This window comes from Oncorhynchus mykiss, chromosome 7 (genome assembly GCF_057628025.1).
Source record: "Oncorhynchus mykiss isolate SJ-2025 chromosome 7, ASM5762802v1, whole genome shotgun sequence".
In the NCBI taxonomy this organism is placed as follows: Eukaryota; Metazoa; Chordata; class Actinopteri; order Salmoniformes; family Salmonidae; genus Oncorhynchus; species Oncorhynchus mykiss.
In genome coordinates this window covers 64,111,562-64,136,533 of record NC_143028.1, presented here as the reverse complement: position 1 = coordinate 64,136,533, position 24,972 = coordinate 64,111,562, and the positions used below count along the sequence as shown (strand labels likewise).

The 24,972-nt window shown below is 43.7% G+C and overlaps 1 protein-coding gene across 2 annotated transcripts in view; it reads right to left on the bottom strand.

Annotated features, from left to right (window-relative positions):
* Positions 1 to 1,755: 1,755 nt before the first annotated feature.
* Positions 1,756 to 24,972, bottom strand: part of LOC110528363 (phosphatidylinositol 4-phosphate 3-kinase C2 domain-containing subunit beta) — an 84,214-nt gene continuing 60,997 nt past the window's right edge. Inside the window, exons 16-32 of one of the 2 annotated variants that reach the window (XM_036983959.2) lie at positions 22,146 to 22,334; positions 21,633 to 21,726; positions 21,424 to 21,518; positions 19,242 to 19,530; positions 19,051 to 19,143; positions 18,748 to 18,877; positions 12,830 to 12,966; positions 12,517 to 12,686; positions 12,148 to 12,304; positions 11,947 to 12,056; positions 11,424 to 11,625; positions 10,912 to 11,036; positions 7,260 to 7,377; positions 4,710 to 4,797; positions 4,001 to 4,107; positions 3,743 to 3,871; positions 1,756 to 3,432 (exon numbers count right to left, since the gene is read on the bottom strand). In XM_036983959.2, coding sequence (XP_036839854.2) covers positions 3,241 to 3,432; positions 3,743 to 3,871; positions 4,001 to 4,107; positions 4,710 to 4,797; positions 7,260 to 7,377; positions 10,912 to 11,036; positions 11,424 to 11,625; positions 11,947 to 12,056; positions 12,148 to 12,304; positions 12,517 to 12,686; positions 12,830 to 12,966; positions 18,748 to 18,877; positions 19,051 to 19,143; positions 19,242 to 19,530; positions 21,424 to 21,518; positions 21,633 to 21,726; positions 22,146 to 22,334 — 2,425 coding nt within the window. In that variant the 3' untranslated portion in view covers positions 1,756 to 3,240. Of the gene's footprint in view, positions 3,433 to 3,742; positions 3,872 to 4,000; positions 4,114 to 4,709; positions 4,798 to 7,259; positions 7,378 to 10,911; positions 11,037 to 11,423; positions 11,626 to 11,946; positions 12,057 to 12,147; positions 12,305 to 12,516; positions 12,687 to 12,829; positions 12,967 to 18,747; positions 18,878 to 19,050; positions 19,144 to 19,241; positions 19,531 to 21,423; positions 21,519 to 21,632; positions 21,727 to 22,145; positions 22,335 to 24,972 lie in introns of both variants that reach the window. The other variant, XM_090241725.1, reaches the window with a different exon arrangement.

The window sequence follows — 24,972 nt, the reverse complement described above, 5'->3', positions numbered from 1 at the left end:
TACATCTCTGGCACCATCAAACAGTTAGATTTTCCCAACATCCACGTATGTGTTGTGTAGAAGCACTAATTCAAAAAATATTTGTGAAGGCATTGATAAAAGCAAAAAATAGACATTTGAAAGCAATTTGAAATGCAAATAGTGATTATCAAATAGGCAAATTAAGCTTAGGTACAGCTTGGATAACAACAGCTACTAAACAATGGAAGACACAAACACACAGCGCACAGTCCTACAAGTTCTACAGTAGAGTAGCTACAGTCACTGACTGAGTGGACTAAAAAGAGTCTTTAATGTGTTAGGGTAGACCCATACCATAATGTGTTAGGGTAGACCCACACCATAATGTGTTAGGGTAGACCCATACCATCATGTGTTAGGGTAGACCCATCCCATAATGTGTTAGGGTAGACCCACACCATAATATGTTAGGGTAGACCCATACCATCATGTGTTAGGGTAGACCCACACCATAATGTGTTAGGGTAGACCCACACCATAATGTGTTAGGGTAGACCCACACCATAATGTGTTAGGGTAGACCCACACCATAATGTGTTAGGGTAGACCCACACCATAATGTGTTAGGGTAGACCCACACCATAATGTGTTAGGGTAGACCCACACCATAATGTGTTAGGGTAGACCCACACCATAATATGTTAGGGTAGACCCATACCATCATGTGTTAGGATAGACCCACACCATAATGTGTTAGGGTAGACCCACACCATAATGTGTTAGGGTAGACCCACACCATAATATGTTAGGGTAGACCCACACCATAATGTGTTAGGGTAGACCCACACCATAATATGTTAGGGTAGACCCACACCATAATGTGTTAGGGTAGACCCATACCATAATGTGTTAGGGTAGACCCATACCATAATATGTTAGGGTAGACCCATACCATCATGTGTTAGGGTAGACCCATACCATAATGTGTTAGGGTAGACCCATACCATCATGTGTTAGGGTAGACCCACACCATAATGTGTTAGGGTAGACCCACACCATAATGTGTTAGGGTAGACCCACACCATAATGTGTTAGGGTAGACCCACACCATAATGTGTTAGGGTAGACCCACACCATAATATGTTAGGGTAGACCCACACCATAATGTGTTAGGGTAGACCCATCCCATAATGTGTTAGGGTAGACCCACACCATAATATGTTAGGGTAGACCCACACCATAATGTGTTAGGGTAGACCCACACCATAATATGTTAGGGTAGACCCACATCATAATATGTTAGGGTAGACCCATACCATCATGTGTTAGGGTAGACCCATACCATAATGTGTTAGGGTAGACCCACACCATAATGTGTTAGGGTAGACCCACACCATAATGTGTTAGGGTAGACCCACACCATAATGTGTTAGGGTAGACCCACACCATAATGTGTTAGGGTAGACCCACACCATAATGTGTTAGGGTAGACCCACACCATAATATGTTAGGGTAGACCCACACCATAATGTGTTAGGGTAGACCCATCCCATAATGTGTTAGGGTAGACCCATACCATAATGTGTTAGGGTAGACCCATACCATAATATGTTAGGGTAGACCCATACCATAATGTGTTAGGGTACAAAAGCATGTTAGCATGTGTTAGGGTAGACCCATACCATAATGTGTTAGGGTAGACCCATACCATCATGTGTTAGGGTAGACCCACACCATAATATGTTAGGGTAGACTCACACCATAATATGTTAGGGTAGACCCACATCATAATATGTTAGGGTAGACCCACACCATAATGTGTTAGGGTAGACCCACACCATAATGTGTTAGGGTAGACCCACACCATAATGTGTTAGGGTAGACCCACACCATAATGTGTTAGGGTAGACCCACACCATAATGTGTTAGGGTAGACCCACACCATAATGTGTTAGGGTAGACCCACACCATAATGTGTTAGGGTAGACCCACACCATAATGTGTTAGGGTAGACCCACACCATAATGTGTTAGGGTAGACCCACATCATAATATGTTAGGGTAGACCCACACCATAATGTGTTAGGGTAGACCCACACCATAATGTGTTAGGGTAGACCCACACCATAATGTGTTAGGGTAGACCCACACCATAATGTGTTAGGGTAGACCCACACCATAATGTGTTAGGGTAGACCCACACCATAATGTGTTAGGGTACAAAAGCATTCATTCCCTCTCTCAAATCAGAAAAACTGACCCAATATAATTCACATATCAAAATTTACATAAATCTGTGGTACACAGAAATTAAAATATACATATACCACACAACCAAACAGAGCTCAACATGGAGCTGCATTAACAGAAGGGTCCCATTTGAAAAATAAATAACTTAGGGTTTTCTTTTTAAAGAAATTACTTTCAAGGGGACTAAAACTGTTTCAAAGTCTTTTACATCAGGCGATAAGACGGACGGTTATCTGTTGGCCCTAAATAAAGATGTGGTCCATGGGAGAATATCCATTGCATACTCCTCGTCCTCTTTCCTCACCTCCTTCTCAAAACCTGTTGGTTGTTATCAATGAGTAGCAATGCCTTCTGCTTCCTTCAATAGGTCCTCATGATCTGGTCTTGGGAGGCCATGTTGTTACCAGAGAAAGGTATTCTGGTAGTCAGAGTCACCAGAGATACAGATTGGTAATCTTCCCTCCTGGTCACATGGTCCGTAGTTATCCCTTTTTATGGTGGTCAGAGGCCAGCCTGGCTAACAATAGGTCCACATAGTACAGTCCCATGGATACAGTGTCCAGTGACGATTGAACGTCGGTGAGTCTACAGACACACACACACAAACCCCCACTGGGCATGATAGGAGTCAACACACACCCCCACTGGACATGATAGGAGTCAACGCACACCCCCACTGGGCATGATAGGAGTCAACACACACCCCCACTGGACATGATAGGAGTCAACGCACACCCCCACTGGGCATGATAGGGGTCAACACACACCCCCACTGGGCATGATAGGAGTCAACACACACCCCCACTGGACATGATAGGAGTCAACACACACCCCCACTGGACATGATAGGAGTCAACGCACACCCCCACTGGACATGATAGGAGTCAACACACACCCCCACTGGACATGATAGGAGTCAACACACACCCCCATTGGGGGAATAAACCAGACCAACTCTCACAACTGAGCAGACCTATGCGCGTGCACACACACGCCAACCTGATTAGTAATTTCTCGCCCTCTCTCTCACTCAGTGTGTGGAGTCTGTGCTGGGCGTGCCCAGTTGGTGCCAGTCTGCCCAGCACTGTCCGGGTGTCAGAGTCTTCAGGGGGATGAAGGCCTCGCCCAGCAGGGTGTTTTCCCAGAATGCACCATCCCCGAGTACCCGTAGATGGATAACCCTCTGCTGCAGGTCTCCACGAGGGATACGGTCATATACCAACTACAGGGAGAGAGAAGACACACACAGAGTTATACACCAGCCACACAGAGACAGAGAGAAACAGAGAGAGAGAGGAGAGAGGACACACAGAGTTATACACCATGTACACAGAGAGAGAGGGAGAGAGAGAGAGAGAGAGAGAGAGAAGACACACAGAATTATACACCAGCTACAGAGAGAGAGAGAGAGAGAGAGAGAGAGAGAGAGAGAGCGCGAGAGAGAAAAGACACACAGAGTTGTACAACAGAGTTTATACAACAGTCGAGATACACAAATTTACATACACAGTCACACATCAACTAGGTCTCACCATCTCATTGTAGGTGGGGTTGCAAGTGCGGCGCGCGGCCTTGGTCTTCCTCTTGCTGGTTTTCTGGGGGTCTGGGAGGAGGTACAGCTTGACATAGGGGTCAGGGTCTGTCCCTTCCTGCAAGGGTTGCTGGGAAATACACAGGAGGAATGATAGTCAGTATATATCTAAAATAACAGTCTACAGTAGAAGTCTTCAACACCATTACATTCTCAATTAGCATCAGTATGCTGAAAGTACCCACGCACACACACTCACCAGGCCTCGTATGTGCATGACCATGATGAAGAGCTTGTCACTCTTGTAGGAGATGGAGAGCTTGACCTCTCCTACCACTTTGCCTGAGACCGGAGCCCAACAGATCTCTGCAGGTGGGGGAGAAAGACAAACAGAGACGGAGCATCTGATTATAGCATAATTATTGTCTCAATGTAGGATTTTAATACGGTTATACAGTATGAGTGTATGTGTGTGTGTGTTTATAGTGGCAGGAGGTGTGTGTACATGTACTGTGTTTATGTGTGTGACGGCCCAGGGAGCAAGGAGGGCTGGATCTACAGAGATAGGTGACTGTATGCCCATGTGCTGTAGATACATCTTCATTAGAACGCCAGTCAGCCAGATTGAAAGCTGGAGTTCCATTTAACCTCTAACCCCTAACTCATGAAAGTTGCTAAATGACTAAAATGTCAAATGTCTATGATTGGTTATCACATAGGCTACTATTCCGGTGGCCAAGGACACAGAGTGTGTCACGGGCTCGATACACTGGACTCTGCTTGGTGTGGCTGTTTGTTTTAGAAAGTGATAAAGTTAACCCTGTAGCTATATGCTGTGCATTACATCTTGTTAAAATCAGGCTTCCAATAGATAACCATCTCTTCTCTGCGAGTCACCTGATGCATCACACACTGTGGGCGGGTGGGTGGGTGGGTGGGTGGGTAGGTGGGTGGGCGGGCGGGTGTACCTGCAGGTTTGCTCTGCAGTGTGTTCACCACTGTTCCAGGTTTCTCGTCTCTTTGCAAAGGATGGAAGAAAGTGTAGATGAGGTCACACTGAGATAAAGAGAAACAGAAAGACAGAAAGACAGACAAAAATAGACACAGAAACAGAAAGAGAGAGACAGAGAGAGACAGAGAAAAAGAGACAGAAAGAAAGGGGAAGAGAGGAGGTACATTCAGTTAATGACAGAAAACAACATGACACCTCCACGAGACCTAATTCATTCCTAGGTGGAACATCAACTCACAACAATACTGTGGGCGCTATTTTCAAACTGAAAAAAAAGAAATGGGAGTGCTAGCAGTTCTAGCTTGTGTTTACATTTGACATGGAAGTTGAGCTGTATGTGTGATGTCAAACTGTTCTATTAGAGAGACAGTAGAGGGAAGTTCTGGTAAGTGACTACAGTACCCGCCCTGACAGATTGTGTGTGTATGTCTAAGGCTGTAACACTGATATGCGGCTTCTTCGGAAAAGGAAGGGCTGAATTGTAAGAAACTCTCCAGTCATAGTGAAACCACAACCACGTACAGACTTGACTCCACATACATCATTCTGCCTCCACTTTAATGAGCCTGTGTCCGTGCACATAAAAAACTGGCAGTTAAATAAATAATACAGTAACAATTCAGTTTAAAAGTTTACCTTAGCAAAATATATTTAAGCACAGTTTCACAATTCCTGACATTTAATCCTAGGAAAAGTTCCCTGTTTTAGGCCAGTTAGGATCACCACTTTATTTAAAGAATGTGAAATGTCAGAATAATAGTAAAGATAATTATTTATTTCAGCTTTTATTTATTTCATCACATTCCCAGTGGGTCAGAAGTTTACGTACACTCAGTTAGTATTTGGTAGCATTGCCTTTAAATTGTTTAACTTGGGTCAAACAACAAGTTGGGTGAATTTTGGCCCATTCCTCATGACAGAGCTGGGGTAATTGAGTCAGGTTTGTAGGTCTCCTTGCTCGCACACACTTTTTCAGTTCTGCCCACACATTTTCTATAGGATTGAGGTCAGGGCTTTGTAATGGCCACTCCAATACCTTGACTTTGTTGTCCTTAAGCCATTTTGCCACAACTTTGGAAGCATGCTTGGGGTCATTGTCCATTTGGAAGACCCATTTGCGACCAAGCTTCAACTTCAACTGATGTCTCGAGATGTTGCTTCAATATATCCACATATTTTTTCTGCCTCATGATGCCATCTATTTGTGAAGTGCACCAGTCCCTCCTGCAGCAAGCACCCCTACAACAGGATGCTACCACCCCCGTGCTTTAAGGTTGGGATGGTGTTCTTCGGCTTGCAAGCCTCCGTGTCCCCCAAACATAATGATGGTCATTATGGTCAAACAGTTCTATTTTTGTTTCATCAGACCAGAGGACATTTCTCCAAAATGTATGATCTTTGTCCCCATTTGCAGTTGCAAACCGTAGTCTGGCTTTTTAATGGAGGTTTTGGAGCAGTGGCTTCTTCCTTGTTGAGCGGCCTTTCAGGTTATGTTGATATTGGACTCGTTTTACTGTGGATATAGATACTTTTGTACCTGTTTCCTCCAGCATGCTCACAATGTCCTTTGCTGTTGTTCTGGGATTGATTTGTACTTCTCACACCAAGGTACATTCATCTCTAGGAGACAGAACGCGTCTCCTTCCTGAGCGGTATGACGGCTGCGTGGTCCCATTGTGTTTATACTTGCACAATATTGTTTGTACAGATGAACGTGGTACCTTCAGGCGTTTGGAAATTGCTCCCAAGGATGAACCAGACTTGTGGAGGTCTACCATTTTATTTCCCGAGGTCTTGGATGGTTTCCTTTGATTTTCCCATGATGTCAAGCAAAGAGGCACTGAGTTTGAAGGTAGGCCTTGAAATACATCCACAGGTACACCTCCAATTGACTCAAATTATGTCAATTAGCCTATCAGAAGCTTCTAAAGCCATGACATCATTTTCTGGAATTTTACAAGCTGTTTAAAGGCCCAGTCAACTTAGCGTATGTAAACTTCTGACCCACTGAAATTGTGACACAGTGTGATACAGTTATAAGTGAAATAATCTGTCTGTAAACAATTGTTGGAAAAATTACTTGCGTCATGCACAAAGTAGATGTCCTAACTGACTTGCCAAAACTATAGTTAACAAGAAGTTTGTAGAGTGGTTGAAAAACAAGTTTTAATGACTCCAACCAGAGTGTATGTAAACTTCAGATTACAACTATAGTAATTTGCATTAAAAATTAACTGTTAATATAGAATTAGGATGAGATTCATGGTCAGTCTAGTGGTTTTCAAACCTGTACTCTGGGACACTCAGTCATTCCATGGATTTGATCTATTCCAGAGTTAGCACACTTGATTGAACAGAGTCAACACCTGAACCAAGAGGTTTGAGAACCACTGGTCTAGTGAATATAGTGATAGCACAGTGCTTTAAATAAACCTTTAAATAGAATGGCAGATACACAACAGGGGTCACTGAGTGCCTGAACCAAAGGTCGGAGGTGACTGGTTACCTGGGCGACCTCGGGCGCAGCGTGCACCAGATGCCAGACGTATCCGTTGAGCTCGTCTTTCCTCCTATCAGCCATCGCCTCTCCTCGAGACCGCCCAATCAAAAACCGGCTGGGGAAACTGGGAGGGGCATCAAAGGCAGTGGTGTAAAGTAAGGAAAACACTTTAAAGTATTACTTAAGTCATTTTTTGGGGTCTCTGTTCTTTACTCAACTATTTATATTTTTCAAACTTTTACTTCACTGCATTGCTAAAGAAAATAATAATGTACTTTTTACTCCATAAATTTTCCCTAACACCCAAAAGTACTCGTTTTTGAATGCTTTTTAAAAAAAATGCTTACCAGGACAGGAAAATGGTCAAAGTTACACACTTATCAAGAAAACATCCCTGGTCATCCCTACTTCCTCTGAGGAAGCGGATTTATTAAACACACATGCTTCATTTGTAAATGATTTCTGAGTGTTGGAGTGTGCCCTGGCTATCAGTAAATGTAAAAAAAAAATACAAGAGGGGCTCCCAGGTGGCGCAGCGGTCTAAGGCACTACAGATCCTGGTTCCATCTCGGGCTGTATCACAACCGGCCGTGATCAGGAATCCCATAGGGCGGAGTGCAACTGGCCCGGCATCGTCCAGGTTAGGGGAGGGCTTGGCTGGAGGCGCTTTACTTGGCTCATCGTGCTCTAGCGACTCCTTGTGGCGGGCCAGGCGCCTGACCTTGTTTGTCAGGTGAACAGTGTTTCCTGTTTCCAGGTTAAGCAAGCGCGGTTTGGTGGGTCATGTTTCAGGAAGACCCATGACTCAACCTTTGCCTGCCGAGCCCAGAGAGTATAAAACTAAAGTGTAATTTGATTTAATTTAAGTTCGCTATCGTTCACTAGTCCTACTGGTAGGCTAGTTCTGTTGTGATAATAATGTTTGTTGTCAGAGTTAAGGCCCGGGCCATACACCAAGCCAATAACTATAATCATAATTGTAATGAGAAACTATAGGCTACATAACTATAAAACACTGGTGAGCATCCACACAAGAGGACATTTTATAGTTGATCATTCCACAGTCCTGCACCTGTCAATCAACTGATCAACACATTCCACTGCTTATAATAAGGTGGTAACAAGACCATACATGGGGTCTCTAACACAGATACATACGGGTTCAGACAATTCAGTGCTTTCAGGGTGTGTTCATTGTCATAGTGAAAACTGCAAACAATACTTCAATGTACATGGAGGTCTAATGAAAAATAATATACTAACTTGTATTGAAATGTAGCAATTCAACAAACTGTTTAGCCTGTGCATCTTTTACAGCAGGCCTTGTTGCTCAAGTGGTTTGAAGTGATTTCCATTTTTCTAATAGTTGTCAATTCCTTTGGTTCTTCCTTTTCACTGTGCTCATCTCTGTATGTCCTGTGCAATTATTTGCAATGTATCAGTGCAACAATGTAATCATAACCGGCCAAAAGTGATCACATAATCACTCTATCCTCAACTTTCCCCGACATGCATTTTCTATGCTGTAGGCTTGTTCTACATTCAGAAATTAGGTTCTTTCCCTGAATAAACTATTAGGCCTAGTATAAAAATGAAAATAAATGTCCTACTATCTTTTGTAGCTTTTCCTGAGATTTTACGAGAAGAGAAATGGCCTGTTGTGGAGAGGCTTGCTTAGCCTGTTGCACAAGGAAACAGCTGTAATAGAGTCTAGTGATGTGTAGCCAAACTAAGAAGCTAAATATTAGCTCGATATTAGGCTAATAATTAGCTAAATATTAGGGCTATAGGCTAAATATTTACCTGTCAAAGTGCAAGACAAATCATTTGACAGATTAGGAAATGGCAGATCTGTAGTGGGTTCCTCCAGGCTGTGCTCTGTGGCCTACGTTTTTAGACAAGACAATTATTATACCTGGGCTACAACAACACAGTGCAATGAGGAACGTATTATTGTTATCAAATTAATACACCACTATCGCCCATAGGCTGTAAACTGATGTGATGTAGGCTAATTCGAATAACTGCTCATGCCGAAATAACTGCATAGGCCAACAGCCTAGGCCTGAGTATGCAACTATTTGGGTCTATTCTTGACAGTTTAGAAGGTCTAGACAGGTACATTAGCAGGTGACTCATACGGTGTATTTTGTCAGGATGTAGCCTGGTGTTAAGACAGGCCTACTGTAGTAAAATATTGGCTTCTCCTCTCCAACTCCCTGCCCGTGAATGCTGTAGCCTATTTTTTATTCAGCCAGCAAGAACAAGCGTGCATCTCCCCTCCAATAGACTATTAGTAGGCTTAAGAAAATACGTTGAAATGTGTCCAACAAGCTTTTGTAGCCTGGCTTTCCTGGGACTCTACAATAATTAAAAGGAATAGCTGGTGCATAATTGCGCAACAGAACAGTGAAGACAGACAGGGTGTAGACTAACTTAGACGTGGATGCATATTAGCTAATAATTAATTAGCTGAATGTTAGGCTTCACACTACAAGTGAATATATCCAGTCAACTTACACAGTGAAAGTTAAAAAGGTTTCTCAGATAAAGAAATCCTAGGTAGCTGCCTACACTATGTGTGCTCCTGAGGCTGTGCTGAGCACTCCTTCCCAGTCCCCAGCTAACAGCTAGAAAACGCACTCCATTGTTTCAGTTTTTTTAGGGACAAGAAATGTATTCTACCTAAACTACAACACAATGTAATGAAGAATGTTATTATTGTTTTCAAGTGAGTAACAAAACTCTAGTCTAGGCTGTAAACTGCAGTGAATAGCCTGTCATTTGAATAACTGCTCAAAAGCCTGTTTTTATTGTGGTGGAAATTCTAACCAAGTGAGAGAGACTTTGTTATTTCTTCAAACAATCCACCTTTATTATCGATTAAGAATTACAATAATTGAGCTGGTCAACGCCATCGATAATTGTTGAGAGCCCAACGAGCAGATTTGGGTTACAGCTCTTTATAGCAAAGTACATCCTCCTGAATGTTCATGACAAACAACAGATGTGTAGAATTATACAAAGGTACATTGTGCTAACAAGCAACAGACAGCAAGATTTACATTGCGCCAGGTTTCTGTCTCTAGGTCATTTACTGCTTGTTTATACTGGATTATTTTCTCAGTTTCACACTCCTTAACACACAGATACTAATGCAACAAGTCCAGTGTTCATCTGCATGTGAGAGAGAAACTGGTTCACCTGGCCCTGGCACACAGGCCAGCATTACACAGACACTAATCATTCAATGGACTGCAGGCTCTATCACCAAGCAATCATAAATCAATTGCTAGCGCCAAGCCCCCAGAGGCCCAACTCAGTCCCACAGACACAGATGAGACAGTACTGAGAAATCTTATTCGATGCATAAACAGTATTAAAACATAATCTTGCCATTTTCTACCTTAGAATGTATGTTCATTTAGAAATAACTCCATCTAGCCTGCCTGATTGGAAAAACCATTTGGATCAGTTATGGGTTTATTCACTGCAGTTTACAAGGTCCAGACACATTTTCCTACAGTTATTTAGTCTCCAATGATTATCACTAATATTACTATTCCTCTATTACTAGTTGTAGTTACTGTTGTTGTTTCAAGAGAAGGGTGATGTTCTGTAAATGATCAGTGTGTGTGTGTGTGTGTGTGTGTATTACCTGGGTAGTTTGGATGAGGGGAAGATGAGGCGTAGTTTACTGTGTAGTTCATAGAACTCCTCAAAGCTCCTCTGGACCAACACTGACCCCTGCTGGCCCTCTCGCTCCACCTTCACCACAAATGCCTGTGGGGAGAGACAGACACACACACACCATACAGTTGATCTTACATGACTCCAGCCTTACGTGATACATCCTTTACGAAGGCTGTGGGTTAGGGTTAGGGAGAGACAGTTTGTCTTTTGTATTTGTTGCTGGGCTTATACTAAAGTGTAGGTGCATGTGTGTGTAGCTAACTGTAGACTTACATAGCATTCATTTTCTGGGGCTGTGTGTGTATACGTAGTATATTGTGTGACTGTGGCCTTACGTATTCGTGAATCATTTGCTGGGGCTGTATGTGCGTATGTAGTATAGTGGACATATCCCTTGCTGGGCCTATATGAACATGCAACTGTAGATTTACACATAGGTTTAATTTACGAGGCCTGTAGGTGTATATGTAGACGTACGTATCCTTTGCTGGAGCTGTACGTTCGTATGTGTCGGCAGACAAAGAGGTTGCGGATGAGTCCATCAGTCTTGAGGGTGTAAACCCGAGGGGCAAAGGAGAGGACAGGATGCTCCTCGGATGAGGCAAACTTCATCTGGGCCAAGTTATGGATGAAGAAGTTCAACTTAGTTGCAACACTGCCCAGACTGGACTCTATCAACCTAGAGAGGGACAGCGAGAGGAGGGACAAAGAGAGAGAAAGTGAGAGGAGTCAGACAAGAGACCAGACAGTCTATGCCTGTATGGTTTATACTGTAAGTCTATTTAGGGGCAGCGGGTAGCCTAGTGGTTAGAGCGTTGGGCTAGTAACCAAAAGGTTGCTAGATCGAATCCCAGAGCTGACAAGGTAAAAATCTGTCGTTTTGCAGCTGAACAGGGCAGTTAACCCACTGTTCCTAGGCCGTCATTATAAATAAGAATTTGTTCTTAACTGACTTGCCTAGTTAAATAAAAAATATATAGAATATACTGTGTGCGTGTACCTGGTGAAGTACATTGTAGCGTCAGCCTCAGACTCGTGAGGTCTCAAGGCGTCGTAGACATACTTCAGATCATCCAGGTCTGACAGCTCAGGAATGCCACACGACAACATCTATACAGGACACAAAGGAAGACATCAGTGTGTGTGCGTTCGTCCACACACACACACACACACACACACACACGTGTGTATGTATACGTACCAGTCCCAGTAGGTTGAGGAAGAGATGTGTGTGTTTGCGGATGAGGTTGTAGGCCTCACAGCACAGGTCCACAAAGTCATGGAAACGACTGGAAGGTTTGTCTCCTCCGTTGATGACATAGGCCATGTCAGAGGTGAACACAAACGGAGCACGGTCCCTGCCAATCATATATACACACAGATAAATACCAATCAGAACACAGGGCCATTGGTCTCTACCAACAGGAACAGAACCATCGGTCTGCCTGCCAATCAGAAAAAGACTAAACCAAAAACAAAGACAGTGGTAAAAGTTGCGTTCCTCTGTCCTTGCAATAGGGATTACATAGAGATTTTGGGTATACATTTCACAGCGTCCTCCCGGGCTCACCGTTTGATGTTGCCAAACATCTGGGCGTGTCCTAAAAACTTGCCAAAGTCGATGTGGAACATGTGACCGCTGGTCTTTAGCATGATATTGTCGTTGTGACGGTCACAGATACCCAGGATGTAGGTGGCCACGCAGCAGCCTGCGCAAGAGTAGATAAAGTTCTCCACAGCCTAGCAGGACACAGCACAGGGTCAGAGGTTACAGGTCAACGTGTGTACAACGAGAGAGTGTTGGTGTGAGGTTGAGAGAGTGGGCGAGTGGGTGTGTGTGCTTGAGTGAATGATAGTTTGCATGCACATGTGTCTGACTGTACCTTCTCATACTCGTCCTCTGTGGGGTTGTGTTTCTGTAGCCAGTCAGCCAGGGGGCGGTCCTTAAAGGAACCAGTCACTCCGTGTTCCCCCTGGATCTTCCTCAGAGTCTCAGCCTGGGGAATCATCTCCACCATACCTGAGAGTGAGTGAGAGAGACGAGAAAGAGAGGAGAGAGAGACACATACTTTTTGGTTATGTGGTGTGGTGTATGTGGACACCTGCTCGTCGAACATCTCATTCCAAAATCATGGGCATTGATATGGAGTTGGTCCCCCCTTTGCTGCTATAACAGCCTCCACTCTTCTGGGAAGGCTTTCCACTAGATGTTGGAACATTGCTGCGGGGACTTACTTCCATTCAGCCACTAGTGATGTCGGGGACTGATATTGGCCGAGTAATCCTGGCTCTCAGTCGTTGATCCAATTCATCCCAAAAGTGATCGATGGGGTTGAGGTCAGAGCTCAGTGCAGGCCAATCAAGTTCTTGCACACCGACAAACCATTTCTCCATGGGACCTCGCTTTGTGCAAAAGGGGCATTGTCATGCTGAAGCAAGAAAGGGCCTTCCCCAAACTTTTGACACAAAGTTGACAGCACAGAATCGTCTAAAATGTCATTGTATGCTATAACGTTAGGATTTCCCTTAACTGGAACAAATTGTTATTCCTCCTCCACCAAACTTTACCGTTGGCCCCATGCATTGGTGCAGATAACGTTCTCCTGGCATCCGCCAAACCCAGATTCGTCCGTCTGACTGCCAAATGGTCATTCATCACTCCAGAGGACGTGTTTCCACTGCTACAGAGTCGAATGGGGGCGAGCTTTACACCACCCCAGCCAACGCTTGGCATTGCGCAAGGTGATCTTAGGCTTGTGTGCGGCTGTTTGGCCATGAAAACACATTTTATGAAGCTCCCAACGAACAGTTATTGTGCTGACGTTGCTCCAGAGGCAGTTTGGAACTTGGTAGTGAGTGTTGCAACCGAGGACAGACGATTTTTAAACGCTATGCGCTTCAGCACTCGGGGCTCCCATTCTGTGAGCTTGTGTGGCCTACCACTTCATGGCTGAGCCATTGTTGCTCGTAGGCGTTTCCACTTCCCAATAACAGCACTTACAGTTGAACGGAGCAGCTATAGCCAGGTAGAAATTTGACGAACTGACTTGTTGGAAAGTTGACATCCTATGACGGTGCCACGTTGAAAGTCACTGAGTTCTTCAGTAAGGCCATTCTACTGCCAATGTTTGTCTATTGAGATTGCATGGCTGTGTGCTCAATTTTATACACGTGTCAGCAACGGGTGTACCTGAAATAGCCGAGTCCACTCATTTGAAGGGGTGTCCACATACCTTTTTATATATAGTGTATTTCCCCACAGATCATACATACCCACAAAGAATTTGAAAACAAATCAAACATTGATAAACTACCGCAGTGTGCAGTCACATCAGCTAGATTTGTGGCCCGTTGCCATGAAAACAGGGCAACCAGAGGAGCACAAACAACATGGTAAATACAACCTATATTTATCTGTTGATTTATTTTCCCTTTCATACTTCAACTACTTGCACATTACAACACTGTACATAGACAATAACACAACATTTGAAATGTCAAAAAACCTTTGAGAGTGTAATGTTTCCCTTTGTTTATTGTCTATTTCATTTGCTTTGGAAATGTAAACATATGTTTCCCATGCCAATAAAGCCCTTTGAATTGAGAGAGAGAGAGATCGGTCATGAGCAGATGAGCTCCTGAATTTTTCTGCATGTTTTTTTTAACAAAAAGATAGATTTAGAGAGTTGGATAAACTTGGATTTTTTCCACAAGGACATAAACAGGATACTACCCTCCACAACATAACCTTCACTCCAAATCAAAACTCCAAACCTACAATCTGATTTTGGACAAAATTACAACCAAAGATTCTTATCCCAAGGACTATACAGCAAATGCTCTGGCAAACTAATGACCAGCAAAAGAAGAAAAACAGAAACCTGAAAATAATATTTAGTCTGAAAATACTTTTAAAGCCAAGAAGAAAAATAAATTATAAATAAATTATACTAAAATAAATCTGAGCACCAACTCTGGTCAACCAGCCACATAATCTCAAATCGCACTCCACACTGCCCTTTCTCACCTGGACAAAAGGAACACCTATGTGAGAATGCTGTTCATTGACTACAACTCAGTGTTCAACACCATATTGACCACAAAGCTCATCACTAAGCTAAGGACTCTGAGACTAAACACCTCCCTCTGCAACTGGATCCTGGACTTCCTGATGGGCCGCCCCCAGGTGGTAAGAGTAGGCAACAACACGTCTGCCACGCTGATCCTTAACACTGGGGCCCCTCAGGGGTGTGTACTTAGTCCCCTCTTGTAATCCCTTTTCACCCACGACTGTGTGGCCAAACACGACTCCAGCACCATCATTAAGTTTGCTGACGACACAACAGTGGTAGGCCTGATCACCGACAACGATGAGATGGCCTATAGGGAGGAGGTCAGAGACCTGGCAGTGTGGTGGCAGGACAACAACGTCTCCCTCAATGTGAGCAAGACAAAGGTGGGCCAAACAGGCCCCCATTAACGTTGACGGGGCTGTAGTGGAGCAGGTCGAGAGTTTCAAGTTCCTTGGTGTCCACATCACCAACAAACTATCATGGTCAAAACATACCAAGACAGTCGTGAAGATGGCACGACAAAACCTTTTCCCCCCTCAGGAGACTGAAAAGATTTGGCATGGGCCCCCAGAACGTCAAAAGGTTCTACAGCTGCACCATTAAGAGCATCCTGACCGGTTGCATCACTGCCTGGTATGGTGTTAGAAGTGGACCTAGGGGTCATGATTGGGGCTGTACCAAATGATTGATGTATTAGAATAAATGATTATGCTTATGTTGTATTAATAGAAGGGGAGGGGTTATAAGACCTAGACTACAGATTAACAATATATTTATATATACATTATGAGGTTTTAATATTGTTCCAGTTGTTTTCCAGTTCTCTCTCTCTTATAAAGAGACCCCTCTGAGAAATGTGTGACTGAGACAGAACTCTGCAGGGGAGTGTAGGAGACAAGACTACTCAGACATTCCACTATAAATCAACTTGGACATTTACTGCTAAGCTTTTAGATAACACACTAAAAGCCGTGTTTATATAGCTTTGTAGGTATGGTTTTGGTCTCATGAGTAAAAGATAATGACGTAGGCAGTGACATCACGAGTGCCGGATTCCGGGTTTGATAAAATATCATGGGATCTTTCTTTGATGCAGAACTTACTCGGAAACATGCGTTAATAAAGGTTTTTGAATAATTTAATTAAAGATATTGTCATAATGCTAATTTCACCAATGATTGACAAGGAACAAGGAAACGAACCCCAACAATGGCAACTGCTTGGCATCTGGCAGTAAGGCGCTACTGGGGCCAAGCTTCCTGTCATCCAGTACCTACAGTTGAAGTCGGAAGTTTACATACACTTAGGTTGGAGTCATTAAAACGTGTTTTTCAACCACTCCACAAATGTCTTGTTAACAAACTATAGTTTTGGCATGTCAGTTAGGACATCTACTTTGTGCATGACACAAGTCATTTTTTCAACAATTGTTTACAGAAAGATTATTTCACTTATAATTCCCTATATCACAATTCCAGTGGGTCAGAAGTTTACATAGACTAAGTTGACTGTGCATTTAAACAGCTTGGAAAATTCCAGAAAATTATGTCATGGCTTTAGAAGCTTCTGCTGAGGCTAATTGACATCATTTGAGTCAATTGGAGGTGTACCTGTGGATGTATTTCAAGGCCTACCTTCAAACTCAGTGCCTCTTTTCTTGACATAATGGGAAAATCAAAAGAAATCAGCCAAGACCTCAGAAAAAAATTGTTGACCTCCACAAGTCTGGTACATCCTTGGGAGCAATTTCCAAATGCCTGACGGTACCACGTTCATCTGTACAAACAATAGTACGCAAATATAAACACCATGGGACCACGCAACCGTCATACCCCTCAGGAAGGAGACGCGTTCTGTCTCCTAGAGATGGACGTACCTTGGTGCGAAAAGTGGAAATCAATCCCAGAACAACAGCAAAGGACCTTGTGAAGATGCTGGAGGAAACAGATACAAAAGTATCTATATCCACAGTAAAATTAGTCCTATATCGACATAACCTGAAAGGCCCCTCAGCAAGGAAGAAGCCACTACTCCAAAACACCATAAAAAAGCCAGACTACTGCACATGGAGACAAAGATTGTACTTTTTGGAGAAATTTCCTCTGGTTTGATGAAACAAAAACAGAACTGTTTGGCCATAATGACCATCGTTATGTTAGGAGGAAAAGGGGGAGGCTTGCAAGTCGAAGAACACCATCCCAACCGTGAAGCACAGGGGTGGCAGCATCATGTTGTGGGGGTGCTTTGCTGCAGGAGGGACTGTTGCACTTCACAAAATAGATGGCTTCATGAGAATTATGTGGATATATTGAAGCAACATCTGAAGACATCAGTCAGGAAGTAAAAGCTTAGTCGCAAATGGGTCTTCCACATGGACAATGACGCCAAGCATACTTCCAAAGTTGTGGCAAAGTGGCTTAAGGACAACAAAGTCAAGGTATTGGAGTGGCAATCACAAAGCCCTGACCTCAATCCTATAGAAAATGTGTGGGCAGAACTGAAAAAGTGTGTGCGAGCAAGGAGGCCTATAAACCTGACTCAGTTACACCAGCTCTGTCAGGAGGAATGGGCCAAAATTCACCCAACTTATTGTGGGAAGCTTGTGGAAGGCTACCCGAAACGTTTGACCCAAATTAAACAATGTAAAGTCAATTCTACCAAATACTATTTGAGTGTATGTAAACTTCTGATCCACTGGGGATGTGATGAAAGAAATTAAAGCTGAAATAAATCATTTTCTCTACAATTATTCTGACATTTCACATTCTTAAAATAAAGTGGTGATCCTAACTGACCTAAGACAGGGAATTTTTACTAGGATTAAAATTTCAGGAATTGTGAATAAATGTGTTAATATAAATGTATAAATGTATTTGGCTAAGGTGTATGTAAACTTCCGACTTCAACTGTATAGAATAGGCGGTGTCAGAGGAAAGCCCATAAAATGATCAGAGACTCCAGTCACCCAAGTTATCGACTGTTTTCTCTGCTACCGCACGGCAAGCTGCACCGGAGCGCCTAGGACCAAAAGGCTCCTCACCAACTTCTACCACCATAAGACTGCTGAACAATTAATACAATTGCCACTGGAAAATTTACATTGACCCTCCCCTCCCTTTTGCACACTCGCTATTTGTTTGTTACCTATGCATAGTCAATTCGCCCTCACCTACATACAGATTACCTCAACTAGCCTGTACCCCACACACTGACTTGGTACCGGTGCCCCCTGTATTTAGCCTCGTTATTCTTATTGTGCTACTTTTTAATTTTAGTCTAAATTGTAAATATTTTCTTCTTGAACTGCACTGTTGGTTAAGGGCTTGTAAGTAAACATTTCACGGTGAAGTCTACACTTGTTGTATTCGACACGTGACAAATAAAATTTGATAATAATACACACAGGCAAAAATGACATGAGAGCACAGCAGGAAAGGCAGGCCACAGCACTCAATGGAGTGCCTGAAAAAGCTTTCCCCAAAGAAATCAGTAATACACACATTGTCATCCTATAGACATTGTCAACCTACAAGAAACATGGTAAAGAGGAGATGAACCCACTGGTTGCCTTCTAAGTTACAGAGAGCTGGTAGTCCCATCCACCCAACTACCAGAAGTAAAACAGGGAAGAGACTCAGGGGGTATGCTAATTTGGTATAGAGCAGACCTAACTGACTTTATTAAATCAATCAAAACAGGAACCTCGCTCTCTCCCCCTCCCTCCTTACCTCTGCCTCGTCCGGTAGAAAAACATCTGAAGATGACCATCCTCATGTCCAGCCCCTCCTGGATCCAGATTTTGTTCATGATGCGGATGATCTGCAGGGTCAGCATGTCCTGGCGCAGGTCGTCACCTGACTTGAGAGCAGAGGTCAGAAGATACAGCGGTCACAGAGGTCGAAGGTCAACAAGGGTTCAGAAAGGCACATTTAAGTGGTTTGTTGATTCAGTAGAGTTAAAGGTGCACAACAGTGGCTGCATCTCATTAGTCTTAAGTGGCTCTCTGATTCTGTGGTGTTTGAAATGTTTACCTTGAAGATGACATTGATGTTGTCTCCCAGAGGATCCAGGTTCTGGAAGGACAGTTTGAGGGGCACGGCGTTGGAGTTGAAGTAGGAACACAACTGGAGACAGAGAACACACACAGACACGAGCTCACATACAGACGGGAGTAAAACACACACACACACACACACGCACGTACACTAACACAATCAAGTACCTGTATGTTGATGGCTTTGACCAGCATGCCAGGGTTAAGGGGGAGACGGCAGCTGCTACTGACTGAGAAGAACTGCCTGACCTCCTCCAGTCCCTCTCGAAGGATGGCCTGTCTGCTGGAGGGAGAGGTGTCCCGGACACGTTGGGCTACTTTAGCCAGGATGGTGACCAGCCAGCACTGCCTGTCAAACTCCTCCCTGAGACCCCGACCCACACAGCACAGCAGGCCTGCTAACAGGTGCTGGTACCTCCCACTGAACTGACTGTCCTGCAGAGTGTCCTTCAACAACCTGGGAGAGAGAGGAAATGTATCTGACTATTGTTCATGTGGTCCACTGTGCAGTACTGTGTACATTTATTCACGTGAGTATTTAACAAATGTGTACTTTGTGTTCAGGCCCAGTATTCATAAAGCATCTCTGAGTGCTCCTCTAGCATCAGTTTAGCCTTTAAATCATAATGGTTAACAGGGTGGACCTGATCCTAGATCAGCAATCCTACTTCTTATGAATATGGGCCCTGATGTAATCGTGTTAACTCATTTTTAAGAATATGTTTTATTCATCATCCAGTGAGTTTGTTGAAGCATTTCCCAATCTGTCCAGCAGGTGGAAACATGTTTGCCCTACTGAAGACAAAGCATCAATGACATTGTCCTACATTACAGCAGTGTCATGTATGGAATGCTGTACTTTACTTTTTAGTTGTGTGTGTCTGTGAGCCTACATCAGGTTGTGTGTGTCTGTGAGCCTACATCAGGTTGTGTGTGTCTGTGAGCCTACATCAGGTTGTGTGTGTCTGTGAGCCTACATCAGGTTGTGTGTGTCTGTGAGCCTACATCAGGTTGTGTGTGTCTGTGAGCCTACATCAGGTTGTGTGTGTCTGTGAGCCTACATCAGGTTGTGTGTGTCTGTGAGCCTACATCAGGTTGTGTGTGTCTGTGAGCCTACATCAGGTTGTGTGTGTCTGTGAGCCTACATCAGGTTGTGTGTGTCTGTGAGCCTACATCAGGTTGTGTGTGTCTGTGAGCCTACATCAGATTGTGTGTGTCTGTGAGCCTACATCAGGTTGTGTGTGTCTGTGAGCCTACATCAGGTTGTGTGTGTCTGTGAGCCTACATCAGGTAGTGTGTCTGTGAGCCTACATCAGGTTGTGTGTGTCTGTGAGCCTACATCAGGTTGTGTGTGTCAGTGAGCCTACATCAGGTTTGTGTGTGTCTGTGAGCCTACATCAGGTTTGTGTGTGTCTGTGAGCCTACATCAGGTTTGTGTGTGTCTGTGAGCCTACATCAGGTTGTGTGTGTCTGTGAGCCTACATCAGGTTGTGTGTGTCTGTGAGCCTACATCAGGTTGTGTGTGTCTGTGAGCCTACATCAGGTTGTGTGTGTCTGTGAGCCTACATCAGGTTGTGTGTGTCTGTGAGCCTACATCAGGTTGTGTGTGTCTGTGAGCCTACATCAGGTTGTGTGTGTCTGTGAGCCTACATCAGGTTGTGTGTGTCTGTGAGCCTACATCAGGTTGTGTGTGTCTGTGAGCCTACATCAGATTGTGTGTGTCTGTGAGCCTACATCAGGTTGTGTGTGTCTGTGAGCCTACATCAGGTTGTGTGTGTCTGTGAGCCTACATCAGGTTGTGTGTCTGTGAGCCTACATCAGGTTGTGTGTGTCTGTGAGCCTACATCAGGTTGTGTGTGTCAGTGAGCCTACATCAGGTTTGTGTGTGTCTGTGAGCCTACATCAGGTTTGTGTGTGTCTGTGAGCCTACATCAGGTTTGTGTGTGTCTGTGAGCCTACATCAGGTTGTGTGTGTCTGTGAGCCTACATCAGGTTTGTGTGTGTCTGTGAGCCTACATCAGGTTTGTGTGTGTCTGTGAGCCTACATCAGGTTTGTGTGTGTCTGTGAGCCTACATCAGGTTTGTGTGTGTCTGTGAGCCTACATCAGGTTTGTGTGTGTCTGTGAGCCTACATCAGGTTTGTGTGTGTCTGTGAGCCTACATCAGGTTTGTGTGTGTCTGTGAGCCTACATCAGGTTGTGTGTGTCTGTGAGCCTACATCAGGTTTGTGTGTGTCTGTGAGCCTACATCAGGTTGTGTGTGTCTGTGAGCCTACATCAGGTTGTGTGTGAAGACAAAAGGAAGGCTGAGTGTGTCTTGATGCATGAGCTGATATGTGTGTAAGTCTCACCAGAAGAGATAGTGTGCGATGCGCATGTCCCCTATGGCTCTCCGTAGCAGGAAACGTACCAACGGGCTGTCCAGGTAACACTCATATTTCAGAGCCTGCGAGAAAGCGTGAGGGTGAGAGAGACCGATTGAGAGAGTTGGTTAGATGCTCCACATAGCCCTCTAATGAGGTGTTTGTATGGTAATCATAAGGCATTGGTACAGTGTTACCTGCACCAGCTGTGGTAGGAAGTCCAGCAGCTCAGGGTCAGAGATAGAGTCCATCCACTGTACTGCAGTATGCCTCAGCTCCTGATCAGGAAACCTAATACACATTCAATACATTATATTATTACATTGTTTCAATCCAAAAGAAATACATATTTGAGAGATCAAACAAATGCTTGGACCTCATTAATCACTGAACTGTCATTTTTAAAAGAGGATGATGCATGTGATGTCATGTATGTTGCCACGCTGGTTGTGAACTCATGGTATTTATGTTCCAGAACAGGATTCTAAGCCTGTCAGGTCCACTCCCATCTCTGACCATGACCCCAAACTGCCAGCATGTCTGTGGTCCACACGAACACCTCCAGCCTGAACATATCATGACAAGGTTGAATTGTGACCACAGGTCTTCTGGCAACAATTGCCCAGTGACCGTTTCACTGACAAGTGTTGCCCCAGAAACCATTGCCTGGCAACCACAAATACACACATGCAAACGCACAGCCCCCTTACGTGGCATGCAGCAGGCCCAGTGCGTGGTGGTGGTTGAGACATGCCCACTGACGGAGCAGGGCATAAATATCTGAAAGACATGCCCACTCCCAGCGGGGGGCACTAGCCAGCACCAGGGGCAGGGCACCACTCTCTGACTGGCAGAACGAACGCTTCTCCCACAACAGACGCTTGTCCTCTGGAGTCAACCTGGACAGACAGAGAGACACAGAGAGAGAGACACAGAGAGAGAGACACAGAGAGAGAGACAGAGAGAGAGACAGAGAGAGAGACACAGACAGAGAGAGAGAGAGAGAGAATAAATTTAAGCTGACATTAATATTGAGCTTGAGAGTGGAGGAAAGAGAGGGGGATATAGAGAGAAGGGAGGGGTAAAAAGAGTGAAAGGTTGGAAATAAAAGGGGGAAATACTGTATATTTTGGTGTTGCTCTCAGCAGCATTAGATGGCCTCTCTCCACTGTAATAAAGAGATAGATAATCTTGGTTACTCAGAAGTAAAATATGAAATAAAGTAAAATAAAGTTTGTAATTTCCTGTTTTACTTCTGGGGGAATGCCGTTAACAATTGTGATTACCTTTGTGTGAAGAAAGGAAATGGAAACTAATCGGACAAACCTCTCTGTTCCGCTAATTTCACCCATGTTTATCATGGCCAAAGATTATGTTTTCAGGAATTTCAGCCTATTTTGACTTTGTGGCTGTGGAATCTAGTGGAATATGTGTATATTTGTATCCCTGTCTCAATCAACAGACACAGGTTCATATGTGTATATTTGTATCCCTGTCTCAATCAACAGACACAGGTTCATATGTGTATGTTTGTATCCCTGTCTCAATCAACAGACACAGGTTCATATGTGTATGTTTGTATCCCTGTCTCAATCAACAGACACAGGTTCATATGTGTATGTTTGTATCCCTGTCTCAATCAATAGACACAGGTTCATATGTGTATGTTTGTATCCCTGTCTCAATCAACAGACACAGGTTCATATGTGTATATTTGTATCCCTGTCTCAATCAACAGACACAGGTTTATATGTGTATGTTTGTATCCCTGTCTCAATCAACAGACACAGGTTCATATGTGTATGTTTATATCCCTGTCTCAATCAACAGACACAGGTTTTTGTTCTCCAAAAGCTCTAGCAGAAACACAGAGCAAAGGGCTGGAAAAATACTTGTCTTTGTTACTATTGGATGGGTTATCCTTGGTACGGTTGTTTCCATTGGCTGAATATACTGTGTCATTGTTGGGATTGGTTGATCCAGCTGGACAACAGTTGCTGCTATTGAATGAGCTCATCTGATCAACTTCCTGCTTGGAGCCTGATATTGGATGGAAATACTTTTCTTTAATAAATTATTCATCAACAATGATAAATCTAGTGTTTTTCAATATAATATTAAACTGATCCTGACCATTAATCATCATTTGTTGAAGTTTTTGAATGTGTGCACATTGGGGCTGGGAGGTATACCGTATTTTCCTTTATACCGGTATTGATGCACGGACCAGTTTTGGTTTTTAGTTTGCCTCCTATAACGGTATTTGAATGTTTCACTTGTTAAATTTGAATGTCCATTTTTATAGTTTACCCCGCTACTTGAGTCACCTCTCTCTGCTCTCGCTCCATGCCGCTTTCCACACAGACCTAGTCCCGCCCCACAGACCTAGTCCCGCCCCACAGACCTAGTCCCGCCCCACAGACCTAGTCCCGCCCCACAGACCTAGTCCCGCCCCACAGACTAACACTATTAGTTTGTGTTTCCTACATCTGAAAACAGTTTGTTTGTCTTACCTAAGCAAGTTTTGGTTAAACTGCAACATTCGGTAAAAAATAAGGCCTAGATTTTTTGCCCATATCACACAGCCCTACGTGGGGAAATGACCTTAAATTAATGACCTTAAATTAGCGCAGGAAATGCAGAAATGGATGAAAATGCAGAAAAAAGTTGGTTGAAGTTTAATTGAACAGTATAAAACAACCAGAATGGAGAAAGACCCATCGATATCACTTACAATGTATGTGTTAGCACCCTTGGGTCACACACAAGCACATTTAAAACTTGTATTATTCAAAAACATGAAATACCGTCATAAATGTGAAAAATACTGTGATATGATATTTTGGCCATATCGTCCAGCCCTAGTGCACATTCTAGTCAAAAGCCTCATAGGTTGACATTAAGACATTCTTGGTTATTTAGAGGTCAAGAGAGTGGAGGGAAAGGCACAAAGTAAACATTGAACAAACATCAAAACACAAACAGCACATTCCCTTCCATCTTTCAAAGGCACGCTCCAAAGCCCATTTACAGAATCATGCTTGGAAGTAAACATCAAAACACTGGTCCAAGATAAACATGGTTCGCTTATCTCTCTTACAACACACAAGAAAGATCATAAACTATGACAACGTCTAATGGACTAAACACTACACTGTGGGGACCAAAAAATGTATTTACATTCAAAGTCCTGTTTTCCTAACCTTAAACCCACCCCTTAACCTTAAACCCATAACTTAAACATAACTCCTAACTCTAATTGTAATGCTAAAATAGCTTTTTTCCTTTTGGGGACTGGTGAAATGTCCTCACTTGTCTGGTTTTCCCTTGTTTTACTATCCTTTTGAGGACTTCTGATACCCACAAGGAAAGTAACACACCCCCCCCACACACACACACAGAGAGACACACAGGGGACAAGAGAGGAGAGAAGGGGGAGAGAAAGGGGGATGGGGGAAAGGGGGAAAGGAGAATAGAGGGGAGAGGAGAAAGGATGGGTGTATAATATAATCTGGGGCAAATTCACCACCAGCTGCT